At 37.4% G+C, this 14040-nt stretch overlaps 1 protein-coding gene across 1 annotated transcript; it reads left to right on the forward strand.

The window, feature by feature from the left end:
* Positions 1-4: 4 nt before the first annotated feature.
* LOC109365383 (progesterone receptor-like) lies at positions 5-3270 on the forward strand (the record flags this gene model as incomplete). Its single annotated transcript, XM_019612080.2, has 2 exons — positions 5-306; positions 1473-3270. Coding segments are annotated over 2 exons (480 nt in total), but the record flags the coding sequence as incomplete, so codon positions are not given.
* Between the last annotated feature and the right edge of the window lie 10770 nt (positions 3271-14040).

A 14040-nucleotide genomic window follows, 5' to 3' on the forward strand; every position in this document is an offset into this window, starting at 1 on the left:
CGGTCTGCCCGCCGCCCCCCCTTCGTTCCTGGGCGCCAAAGTCGCCCCCGCCGACTTCGCGCAGCCTCCGCGTGCCGCGCAGGAGCCCTCGTTGGAGTGCGTCCTCTACAAGGCCGAGCCGCCCCTCCTGCCCGGCGCGTACGGACCGCCGGCGGTCCCCGACAGCCTGCCGTCCACCTCGGCCGCGCCGCCCGGCCTCTACTCGCCGCTCGGCCTCAACGGGCACCACCAGGCGCTGGGCTTCCCCGCGGCCGTGCTGAAGGAGGGCCTGCCCCAGCTGTGCCCGCCCTACCTGGGCTACGTGCGGTAAGGGCTGAGCTCCGCGGTTCTCCTCGGCGAAGCTGGGCTATAGCGGAGGTGCTCCTGTGGGGTGCTGGAAGTCAGGCAGGTGCCGAGGCGTTGTCAAGACGGCGTTTCACTCCCTCGGTTTTGTGTTTAGACGGTCTTTGGGGCTGTATTTCCCTTTTATCCCGTGTTTTGATGCGTGCTGGGGGATGCCAGCGCTGGTAGGATGCCAGCGGGGGTATTATTTCTTTAATTTGCAGCTGGTGCTCTTGTGGGCACAGTTACAGTCTGAGAAAAGCAGCATTTCAGTTATGGTTGCTCTTTGCGATGTCTTAAGAAGTCACTAGCTGCAAGGAAGGGGGAACGGCATCAGTGTTGCTGATGTCTGAACTGGCAGATGGACAGTGTTGGTAAAAACCCAAATATTCTTTGGACGAGAGGTTCTGATTTGAGAAAAAGTAGTCAATTTCACAAAAAAAGTGCAACATTTTGTATGTGCATATTGATTTGCTAGAATGAAGTGGCTTACTGCATGCGAGGCATTATGCATTACTTAGAAATACATTTAAAAATAACTATATGCAGTGCTACTGTCTCAATGGAGATACCTGGATTTTATCTTAAGGATTAGCTAGATTGTTTTTGTTTGTTTGTTTTCCTTGACAAGATACGTAGCAATACTTTTCACTTTTGGCTTTTCACTTGTCACTTGCCATAACCTGCCCATTGAATTTCCTGCTGATCAAAAGCTGCAGCTTTTGCAGAGGTGACATGCTGGTTACTGAGGATTTTTTCTAATCGAGATAAAACTTTGTGATTTCCCATGTGAAGGAAGTTTTGAAATCCAGTTGATTTCTAATTGGTTCCATCTTCGTGCCATGCTGTGTTGAGGAAAAGATATGTCAGTATGACTTTGCTCGGAAGACTTGTTGAGCTGAAGAAGATGGAACATTTTGACAGTTTCCCAAACTGTACCTTTTTATCGAAACCATTTTCAATGACTAGACACTACTACAAATGTGCTTTTTATCCTGGTGTAGAGAGAACCTTAAGCAGAAAGGCAGTGCTGCTTTTTTTTTTCCTTGATCTTCTGTAGAGGAAGTTTTTATTGTAGAACTGATTAATTTGGGTAAGTTGCTAACTGTTGCAAATCTGGATGTTTCATTCCTCTTCTTTTTCTTTTCAAGGCCAGATACAGAAACCAGCCAAAGCTCCCAGTACAGCTTTGAATCACTACCCCAGAAGATTTGTCTCATCTGTGGTGATGAGGCTTCTGGTTGCCACTACGGAGTACTCACCTGTGGGAGCTGTAAAGTCTTCTTTAAAAGGGCAATGGAAGGTACTATATCATACCATTGTTCCTAATTATGTTAAATAGTCCTCTCTAGGTCTGCGAATAACGTATCCTTTACTTACTGATAATCTTTAAAAACATGATTACCGTCATTTTTTGGCAACTCTATTTAAGTATTACAGTGAATACTAACTAAATTCTTTCATTATTAACTTCACTGGTATTCCTTTTTTACTTTCCTTGTTGGCTGTTTGTTGTTAATACAAATATTGGAGATCACGGGGTTTCTGGTGGAAATGTTTTAAGTTTGTTTTCTTTGAATATTTCTGAAAAATCTGTATTTGCAGGATGTTACTGATTGATAAAGACATACAGAGAAGGTCAGTACAGTTAGACTAACAAAAAACTTGGCTTTTACCTAGCCTCTTCATACCTACCTTTTTTTCTTTTTTTATTTTTAAGTCTTTTTCCAAAGTCTGATCCTATGGTGAAGAAATATGTTGGGTTTTTTTTGGTTTGTTTTTTTAGTATGAATATTAGAAGAATGGGGAACAACCTCAGAAAGCTGAACTGTGACAACAGAAACTATATAAAACAGAAGTTTTATAGGAAGAATGACAAGTGAACATGAGCTAGATGAACAAATGGAGTTACTTGGTTTATGCATTAGTTGCAAGTTTGCAGGGAGTTGTTTATAACGATGGACTGATTTACTTTCACTGAAGTGCAGAATATAATTATTAGCATTGAAATAATCTCATTCATAGATCGATCTCTAATTTCATTTACACTTGAAGCACTTCTTCACTTCTTTCTAGTCAGAAATAAAGGTGACAAATTACTCCTCTTTAAAAAGAATATTTTAATTTCAAATGCAAGTGAAAATAGTGCTTAAAATTCACAGAGTCGAAGTAATAAATTCAGTTGAGATATTTTTCTTACAGAATGTCTCCTTCTCCTTCATTTTTTGGCGCAGGAATGGTTGATGTACCTTTAAAAAATTTAATACTCCTCTCCATGTTTCTTTAAGAATTATTTGTGCAAATAAGGTATTTGACTTTTTGAGTGCAAATTTATCATCTCAGCCCTATTTTTTGTATACTTTCCATAAGGTACAGAACGCTATAAGAAATTAAAAAAAAAAAAAGGTTACAAAATAGATTACTTGGGCTACCTGCTGGATTTTCTGTATTTAGATTTCTCTTTATATCATTGCACAGTTGTCAAGTTCATACATGACAAGAGACATAATGTAGTACTATTGGGTTAGTCACAAAATGCCTATATTCTATTTTAATTAATTATGTAATCTCAGATGTGTTGGCTGTTTCAAATCTCATAGCAAATGTATTTTTTTTTTCCCAACAAAATCCATTATTCATACACCACTCATTTTACTTATTCCTAGTGTGTAAGAAGTACAGTATTAAATAAATACTTCCTTTGGGATGAAACTGACCATCATGTTATCCAGAAAACTCCATTTTCCATATCTAACCTTTTTGAAATAAATATTTGAAGCTGTGCAGGTGAATCTAGGAAAGTTTCTATGCTGAATATGATTTAATTTGAGTAGAGCTAACAGATATCTGTATATTGTGACAGTAGTCCAGAACTGTATGTGGATAACTAAGATGAAATTATAGATTTCAATTTTTTAAGAATGTTGGCAATAAATTCTTACATATTTATACAATTTAGCAAAGCTTTTGTTATTTGGGTTCCTGACTATGTGCTTATATGCATAAATAAAATGATGGTTTCAGTATGGTAAGTATGTTTTGTTCGTAACAGAATCCCAAGCAGTAAACCCAAACTGCAAGGCTTATAGTGGGGGTGAAGGGGCTGCAGAAGAACAGATGTGGAAAAAAAGGTAGTGCTGGAGGTGAGGAGGAAACAATGCAGATAGGGAATAAATATACTAGTATTTTAGGAAGTATTCCTCTGCATTCAGAGGTGCTCGTTTTTGGTTGGTTGCCTGCAAGGGTTGATTTATGTACCCATTGATTCAATTGTACAAACAAGTTGCAAAGGTTTTTAAAAACACTCAAAGTTCTCACTTGGTTATCAAGAAAATAAGAGAAGTTACTTTTATTTATACTTAGAGAAGAAAACTGAAAACACAAACCTGAATTCAATAAGTTGATGTGGTAGTATCGTTTGTTTTTGTGAGCTGAGGGTGACGGGCAGTTTGAAGTTGTCAATCAAAGAATATTCAGAGTTAAGATTTAAAATGCTTTAAAGAATTACCGTATGTGCAAAGTAATTTGCTCTTGGTGGTTAGGCATTTTTTAAGTGCTACCAGTATATCAAACTTATGGTCACAAAAAAATTGTTATAAAATTGCCAGCAGAGCTTATGGGAAAATGAAGTTTAGGAAGTGAGCTCTTCCTTATTTTTCTTTAAATTGACAGATGATCTTTAATATCCTACATAGATATCTTCACATAAAACCGTGTAATGCTGTTAATTTTTGCTTTATATTTGTAAAAGCATTTGCCTTCCTTTGCCCTTTTTCACAGCGACAAGTGGTTGTGTGAACCGGCAGTGTTTGAGGCTGACATGAATATATGGCATTGCAGCAGATGAGTTAGGAAGTAACTCTTGTTTTCTTTGAATGTGTGGGACCCTACTAAAACTGGTTATATGGGAGATTGGTCTGGTTTTAGTATGTGCTTCAAGTTCAGGATAAGAACACTGTACAAGTAGCAGTGTTAGGGACTGTGCTCAACAGCAGCAGCAGCTAACACTTGACTGGTGAGAAATGGACTTCTCTCTGAGACCTAAATTTGGCAAATTCTGCTGGATAAAAAGTATTTTCCATCAGAGTTTTCACTGTCTCTGCATATGGGTAGAGGAGGGTGCTGAGTTGAGGATGAGCTACATCTACTCTGTGAAGACTGACTGTTGTTTTGTGCAGCCTTTCTGATAAGGTTTATCTGACTTGTGCTGTGTACAAGCCGCTTATGATGGAAGTGTGATTCACTACATACGTACTGAAATACTGTGCATCAGGAATGTTGCTACAATTGTGCTTTTCCATAGCTTAAAAAACAGCACAGCATGTCAAACGTTGATTAAAATGACCCAGCCCCAGTTAGAAAACCCTCTTTGTGAACAGTGAAGTGCTGTACTGTACAGACCCTTCCATCTATGAAATCAAGGTATCAGCTATAAAAAGTTCCCATTCTCCTAATTCTTCAGCGTTTTCCATTTGTTAGTCTCACTTTCCAGGGTCTGTGGATTGGGATTTGGTGCAGTGTGTGCTGGATACCTGGCAGCTGTGAATACTGCATGAAGCAGAGAAGGCATGGATGCTGCATGTTGAGAAATACAGATGTTTTTCAATTAATTTATGTAGTATTATTAAACATTTTCATTTTGCACGTGACCAAAATATGATAGCATACAGTAAATTTATTTTCACATTCAAACATTTGAAATGATCTCCATGAAGGTCATAAAAATCAACTGGCAAATTTCACTTGTGAGAGAAAGGAATTTGCTTTATGAAAAGGGAAATAAGATCTGTGCTGATACATAACTGTATCTTCATCGTATACAAATATACATTGCTCAATTGTTTGGCAAACAGTAATTTGCTGATCTGCATGCAGCACAATGATAGTGTGTGCTAGGATTGTGTTTGTTCTGGTGCTAAGTGATGCTGGGCTGCTTGCTGTTCTCATTATGCCTTCGTACTGCTTTCCTGATAGGGACTACTTAGAATGCCATCAGCTGCAGAAATGTCAATTAGCCAAATTTTGGGCTTAACTTCATGCAGCGTGTGTAGAAGCAGTATTGAATATTGCATCTTTTCAGGTGGAATGGAAGTTCTTTCAGATAGTGTAAAACCACTTTCGGTACGGAGCACCAGCACCACTGCTCTGTGCGACTGAGGTTGCTTTGTTCTAACTTTAAGTCTGCACAATAGGAGTAACCTGAGTTACTCATCTGAAGCTCATTTTATAGTGAATGGAGAGAAGTGGGAACTTCTAGGAAGTAATTCACTGACTTATTTCAGATATCTACTGAAGATGAAAATGACAGTACTCTAACACTAACTGCTCTCTGTACTGAGCATAAAGGCAGTGTCAGGTGATGATGTGAACAGTCTGCTCTTGGTGTTATGAATCTCACCCACGCCACAAAGGTAGCTAATACCTTTTCAGACTATAATAAATGTGACAGTTATTTAAAATAATCATCGGGCAGTGTGATCTCGTGCGTGGCAGCCTTGCCCAGGGCAGGGAGGTTGGAACTTGATGATCTTTAAGGTCCTTTCCAACCTGAGCCATTCTGTGATTCTATTTCTAGTCAAACTACTAGTTACTAAACAAGCATTTAAGTTTGACAGTGTCCATCTCCTCATTCTGTATACCTGTTCCACAAAACTGATGATTACTGCTGAGGAGCAGTTCTTTAGTGGCTACCAACGGAAAGACTTAACCAAGTATCCTTTGTATGTTAGGCTGCCATTGTGCACAGTGATACGTGGTTGCACTTCAGAACTTTCTTTCTTACAACTGGTTGCAACTCCTGTGGTCTGACAAGTGGCTGTTGCTTAATATCCTTAATGTTATTATCCATAATATCCTTTAACATTTGAGTGTGTTTCAGCAACCTGGAATCTGCTGTGGTTAAAATATAGGAATTACATGCTACATTGAGATGCGGGAGAATATTACCCTATTCTTCTCATATAATTACATAATCTTCCATTATCTGCAGAGACAATGTTTTATGTGAGAATTGCTGCACCAAGCTGAGTGCAGACATAGGTATTTGAGTTAATCACTGTGGGCATCCTTTGAAGAGACACTATTAAAAAACCCAAATTTAGACAGTTACTTAAGGTTAAAATAAATTCTGAAGTACTTGCTTTTCCTCTAATGCCCAAGAATGGAGTGTACATTACTTACTCTGTTGAGTGTCCACACTTGAGAATCTAGTCAGTTAAATGAAGCCCTTCTTCAAGATTTTCAAGCAGTTTGTTGTTCTTTGGATATTTTGATCTAGGTGCAGCAGTATCTGTTTATTTATTTATTTATTTAAATAAATTACTTCTTCCTTCTACTAATATTTCTGTTTTTCTGCCTTTGTTACTCTTATGAGTGACCCTTATCCCACAGGTTCAATTGTAGAACAAGTCAAAGAATACGAGGAAAATATATATTGAAGAATTCATCAAGGCAATATGCTGTAATATTTTCACTGATATTAGAATGTTAGGGTGACTGAAATGCAAATAAGTAGGTTGTTCTGAAAGTAATGCCTCCTATTTATTTCCATGGAAACTACAACAGGTACAAAGACCACGATAATACTACTTGTTAGAAAAAATTATCAGCTACAAAAAAACTATTTTTCAACTTAGTCACAAGCACTAGCTATGCACAAAACTAGCTATGAACAAAAGTCTGCATACTGTACTTGTAAAAGTCTGCATCGGTGGAGCTGTGACCACTGCTGAAACACACCATCCAGCACCTCACTGTGCTCACATCCACTGTTTGGTCTCCATAAACAGTGTCAATGGGTGCCATGTTTTCCATATGGCAGAATTCAGTTCCACACCTTTTCTTCATATGCACTTCTGTGTCAGACACCATTTTGTCACACCACCCCTCTGCTGCCATCAACAAAATGTAATGGAATATTGGTAGGAAGGTTCAACCTCTACTGCCATACATCAATATCTGTCTCTGATGCTGTGGGCCAATACCATTAAAAAGAAGGCATTGCATTTGGAGCAGCTGTGATATAATGCTTATGTTGGTAGAAGACTACAGCAGCCAGGGATCAGAAGAAGAAAAAACAGTACTGTGATGATGCATATGTGTGAACCAGTTGGAGTGCTTTTAAAGTAGATTGTATGTTCAAATCCCATGATCTGTGTTTTATAAGAAATATGCCCTTTCACTGACTATAAACTGTTAATTTTATCATTTTACATATTTCTACCAGTAATACAGTTCACTCAAAAATGGTGACCATGGAACATGTGACACGTTGCCATAAAACAAACTGGAGATGCTGACTTGTGGAAGCCAGCATGATTTTCTGAAAGATCTTGGCTATGCAGAATTCTTACTGCTATCAGTTTTTGTAGTTAGGCAGTCAGGATGTTACCTGGAAAAAAAAGCAGCTAAAATCAATGTGAAAGAGTAATCCTGATTTTGCTGTTTGTAATGATTAATATAAAAGGGTTATAACTTCTAACTGTCTAGAACTGAACGAAAATGGGGTAATTATGCTTAATTGTTCTGTTTTGGAGATAAAAACAATGTATGTGTGTTGCTGTCTAGAGGAGTAACTTTGGAAGGAAGAAGACAGTGGTGTTGCAGTGTTCACAACAGAAGGCAGAAGATTTTCAGATCAGGATAAAGCATAAGAAAAGGGTCAGTCAAGGATGATACGGATACTGGAAGTGTTTTGTTCAAGAAAAGAAACGCAAGGATAGTTTTGACAATGCAGCTTCCCTTTTAAAGAAGCATGTTTTATTCACTTAGCAAATAAAATTTGACAGATGCTTAAACACCAGTCAACAGACTGGATGTATACGAGAAGTTTGTTGATCTGTCAATCTGCTCAGCAAATAAAGTATAATGTAAGATATATTAGGTTTGACTTAGGAGTGAACTTATGGTTTTGCTTTCTTTTTGAAACAAAATATTTTAATTCAGCCTGTTTTTTTCATCACATGTGGTCAAGGCAGAGCAATGAAGGACTGACTTCACGAAAGAACTGCTGGTACCTGCTGTGCTTACAAACCCCATCACTGAGTGCATAGAAGTGGTAAGGCAGTTACACAGGATGTAAAAACTTTGGTCCCTTGAGGGAGTCAAACACACCTTTCTGTCCTTGCAACACTGACCTCAAGGCTGTTGGATTACTTGGACTGCAATCACTGTTCACTATTTTCATTTTTTACTATATTGTTGCAAGAAGAAGAAAAGTTCCCCAAATGGAACATACTCTCATGTTTCTCTTCTATCCACTCTTTGCCCTCTTTGATCCACTGAATTCTAAGTCCTTTGCTGTGAAGCAGATACGCTTCAATAGCAAGTCTTTAATATTAGTTTATAGTCCTTATAGAGTAGCTGATTATTTGTGTGAGTGCATCTGTGCTGAACTGCCGCCAGCCTACACAGAAGCTGTACACTTGTTTGCAAACTTTCATTTCTTCCTGTCTGCAAATAAAAGTGCTTTGTAGAGCTCTAGACCGGACACCTGCTTAAGATTTGGGAAAAGAGAATTTTGGTTCTGATGGTCAAAGAGGGGAATTTAGTGGAAGTTCCCCACTAAGCACTGAGTTTTTTGTAGATTATATTTGGTAAGATCAGTGAGAGATGTAGATTGTTCTTAAGTAGTTAGAGTCTAAGTCTCGCTTCAGTCTCATCTTGTAGAGAAAATGTTAGTGCAGTGGAGGAGTAGAGATTAAATAAGTATTAATTTGAGATGTTTGAAATCTTGAAGATAGCAGTGGTGTACAGGGACACATGAAGGGCATACTCTCAATATGACAAACCGTAGTATAGATTCTCAGTTCTCTGAGGTGCATGCTCATGAACACACACAGTGAGAGGCAAGCTCAGCACACACATTTGATGTTTTTCACATAGGAACAGTGTAAAAGTGGTGGTTTCAGATCAGATCAAAGGTCAGACAAGTTGCATTTCCTATTTCTGAAGAGGAAAAAGCTGCACTATTTGCCTGGTTACGGGAAACACTGATAGTGTCAGTCCAAATCCAGAGTAATCCTTATCTGTTATATTAGCTTCACTTTCAAGAGTCAAAAGTATATTCAAAAACTTCATCTGGGCCATTGTGTTTAGTACACATTGGTGCAACTGTTTTCCATTTTGTTTTGAAACCATAGGAACCACTGATGGTGGGTTAGTGAACAGCTAATTCCTTTGTATTTTAAATCTACTATCTTAATTGTTTATTTGTTTGTTTTTTTAATAGTTCTTATGATATGAAAAATATTTTAAAAGGTAAAGAGCATATTGTGAGAAAATTATTGAGCAGAGCCTGGCTTTCAGGAAGGCAGAAGTTAATGCTGGAAAGTGTTTGGCAATAAAATAATTCACAAAGAGAGATGGTATCTATTTACTGCTTTTAGATATTAGATATTTTATATATTTAATCTGTTTTTTGATTTCTAGAACACTATGATGTGTGCTGTGAATAGTGGTCATTCAGAGGTGGTATGGGCTGATTTCTGTAAGACAGTGTTGCATGGTAAGAGTGGTACAGGGAGACAGAATCAGCTATGGGAGAGAAGATTTGAGAAAATGTTTTTGTTTGTAGGCAGTAGGAAATGAGAGTTCTCAAACAAGGGTGTTGCTTCTGTGCAGACTGGCAGCGGCTCAGCACAGATGCACTCACACAAATAGCTGGCTGCCTGCGTGTGGTTCTCCCTGTGCAGATACATTTTCCATATTTTGCATATCTGCAAAATTTCAGCAACTCTGATAGTGCACTCAAATGACTTTAAGTGACTTAAGGTATTTGTCAGTCAGCTAAGTGAATAGTGTAGTTTTTAAAGGCGCTGTACATGCAGAATTTCTCTGTGTTATTAGTGCAGATTTACAGTTGTAGTTCCCTGTTTCCATTAGGACTTCCACCTTTACTCACATAAATGAACACAGATGGGGGTTAAAAAGAGTGCTATCCTATGACAGTCTGGAGTACATGAGTAACAGGTGAAATCTCCATGTTTTCTTCACACCTAAGTTACAAGCTGAAGCTTTGAGAGGTTGAGAGAAAACTATAATGTGCATTTTTAAGGACAGGTGAAAACTAAATGTGTTTTGGAAACTTTACATTGGGAGAAAACTTCCTAGGAAAGGGTGGTTGCCAGAAGGTTTTTAGGTTCATATTTTAGTATGAGATACGAATTTAAATCTTTACTTTCTGACCTGGGCTCTAGTGATTACACTGCTGTCTTGGTCTTCGTGTTTTTCTTTCCCAGTTAAAATGGCATAAAAGATACTGAGTAACAAGCTGCCAATTGAGCAGGAATTTTGTCTTTACTGGGATCTTTGGATACTTTATCAGTACATGTGTTTAATATTACTGCAATACCCATATATTAAAGTGAATCAATTAATACATAGGTGATCCTAAAGAACATAATTTGGAATTTAATCAAATATCTTTGTGTTTTCTATTTCCTACACAGTCAGTCCTCCAGATGGTTGTCTGTACTTAAATAGTAATATTGAGCCAGTAGCAGTTTCTTAGAATCCAGCTCGGGACAACAGTAGAAAAACAGATAGTTTTCAGATTTATTCAGATTTTTCTATCTGTATGAAATCCAACCAGATTACTGAGATAACTAAAAAAGCCCTAACAGGTGAAACTATACGAAATACTAGGTGAACATTATATGTGTTCCAGATCAGAATCAGTGTAATGCACATAAAGATGGGAGCTGCTGAGGGAGAGGCTGGATAGCAGTGAGCAGAATGGAAAATCATGTGAAAAATAATTCAAACTCAGGATGTGGTTGTGGCTTCTTTATAGCCTGCAAATGAGGAAGTGGTTGACAAGTGTTAAAACTCATGATTTTATCTCTGTAATCTCACAAGGGGGTTTAGTGGGCAGGGTGTTGGCTTTTTCCTTTGTTCTTTTTTTAATGCTGGTTTCTTCTTAATGGGAGAAATAAACCAGGTAAACATATAATAAGGACTGTATCATTAGTCTTTAGTAGATTGCAAATACAATGTATTAAATTGGAATGAAACAGTACTTATTTTTTGAACATCTAAGCAAATTCTTATTTCACAGTATGCACTGGACAGAGGGATTCTTTAATCCTTTCTAATCTTAAACTCAAATGTGGAGTGCTATGTTCACTAGAACACAGAAACACTCAAGAGCAGTTTTCATAATTATCATTGATTTGCACTTTGTTCTGCAGAATTGAAAACATTTGTTTTGTTCTGGATTTATAATAAGCAGTTGGTGAGTTGTTATGTAGTGTTAAAGTAGCTCCTGCATTTTCAGCTGAAGAGGAAGTTGGATCTGCTGATAAACCCTACATTATGGTGAGGTTTATAAAGGCTGTATACCTTAAATGTGCATAACAGTGAATTTTTTCAATGTCTTGCATTCTTTAGCAATATTTAAATTTAAATGTGCATGAGTATAAATCGTGCTATTAACTTCTGTTGCCGTTGCTGCTTCCACCCGAGCTTTTTGACCTCTTTTGGCAGTGAGCACACCACTGGGATGCTGAGGGTGCGCATCATGTACTGGTAGCAAGAGCGTTTTCTACATACGGACATCATTTTAGAACATGTGAACACTTTGAGTGTTTGCAGAGTAATGTTTCGTAGTATTACAGTAACTTTGGTAGATCAGTATTTTTATATCAGCATAAGAAGAAAAGTAAAATGAATTTTGAATGCCTGTGTCATCGTGAGCTGCTCATAGGCATTCACTGGAAAGACATAATCTATTTTTGGTCTTGGATGTGGGCTACATGGACTCAGACTGTGCATTCAAAATTCAAAAAATTCCCAAACAAGGATGTTCAGAAGAGATGCTTTTCAGAGAACTGAAGCCAAACAAAACTACGAAACACTCACAGGCATAACTTAAACCTTATACTTAAGCATTTCTTTGGAAATTAACTGTTCATTAAAGCATCAGAATGCAATAATGCAAAGATAATCTCATGCTTCATAGGTTTTATGTTAAGTAGCAGAGGCTTAAAGCTGTTGTTGCTTTTCAGAAGACTGAGTGGTTTTGTAGCTAATGAAGGTGAAGTAAGATGAGGGAAAGGCTGTGAATAAATCTCAAGGAAGATGTGTTCAAAATAAGTGTTTTGTTCATGGTCTGTTGCCAAAAGCAAGACAGATTTGTATTCATTTGGTTAATTTTGGTAGTGTTTCCTGTAAGAAGGAATCCAGGATTAGAAGTAATGGGAGAAACTAAATGAGAACACCTTGTGATTTAAAGCATTAATAAATACATCTAAAATGCTAGGCAGTGTGTGAGACAATTGCTTCTATTTACCTGTTGTTTTCTAAAACAAAAGAAACTTATAAAAATGGATTTCAAGCAATAAGGCTTCTTTCATTAAAACCAGACAAGTTGTTCTTAAAAATCAAGCAAGGTAAGAAGGAAATTAATTGTTGTAAAAATGTTGCCACAGAAGCCAACTTGTTTCACATGGTTTAGCACCACTCTTTTCTTCTTGTTAGGACAAAGTTGTGTTCATCTCTTGATTTTTTCATCTGAGGAATTCATTTTCTTTTTGTCTCTCTCCTATTTAGAAAACTTATTGGTGAACAGTTTCTTACTTTACTGTGTGCAGATAAAGGATGGAATAGGGTAATAATGGAAGCAATAACAGCAGCTGAGCAGAATAATCACCTCAGATTTGTTTGCTGCTGGGGACATCAGATGGCTGACTCAGAGTAGTACCCATCTAGAAATAAGTACAAATCTAAAAGTTGTGCTGTTGTAGTCTTTTATATTTGGAGGTCCCCTCTACAGTATGCCACAGAGAAGCATCCCTGATGTTGGTACTTCCTGTAGTTTATCTGTATCTTTTTGATTTATTACTCCTGAAAGAAAAATATTTTTTTATGCTTTCGTGTCAGAAATAGAAAATACAGAAATGAATAGAGGGTGATGTGCCAAAACAGGAAGGATTTTAAAGTTAAGCCTTACAGGTTTTGGTTTGATTTCTTATTACAGCTTTGTTTACTCATGCAAAACCAAATCGAATCACAGAGGTCATCAGTATTATACAAAAGCATAAAAATATACTTTCTAATTCTCTACAAGAGAAATTTGAAAGTATTGGAAGTTTGTTGTGAGAAAAAAATGTTAGTATGTCAGCTGGATTTCATGGTTTGCTAATAAAATGACTGCTCTGCTAGAAGATAATTTCATTTAAAACATTCCATTTTGACACACAAATGACAACATCTTCCTAACTAAGTGCCTCAGAACAGGACAATAAAAGAGATGCCTTTCCTAAAAGCTAAACTAAACCAAAAATTTGCAGCCTTCTCTTTGCTCTTATTGGCTCTGTTCAACTGGTATGTCAGCAGGTCTTGTGCAGATGAGATTCTCTCATCAACTCTGCTTTTTTATAGTATTGTGTAATGCTCAAATTTTGTTCAATCTGTAGAAAATTTCCTATCAATTCCAGAAAATGTAAGTACTTTACTGTAAGGAAGAATATTGTAAAACAAACAAACAAACAAACAAAAGTCTGACAGAAACAAATCTGTCATCTTTATTGATTTGCATGAGAAATATTGATAGTTTCCTATTTTAAGTGGTTTGTACTGTCTGCTAATTATGTTGGGTTTATATAGATGGGAATGCCAGTCTTAAACCAAAGGAATTATTATATTTAGATAGTTTCAGCTGATTATTTAAAAGCTAGTGTAAAATGAATGGGTCCTTTGATGGGTCAGGTCACTTTTTTT

This window comes from Meleagris gallopavo, chromosome 1 (assembly GCF_000146605.3).
Source record: "Meleagris gallopavo isolate NT-WF06-2002-E0010 breed Aviagen turkey brand Nicholas breeding stock chromosome 1, Turkey_5.1, whole genome shotgun sequence".
In the NCBI taxonomy this organism is placed as follows: Eukaryota; Metazoa; Chordata; class Aves; order Galliformes; family Phasianidae; genus Meleagris; species Meleagris gallopavo.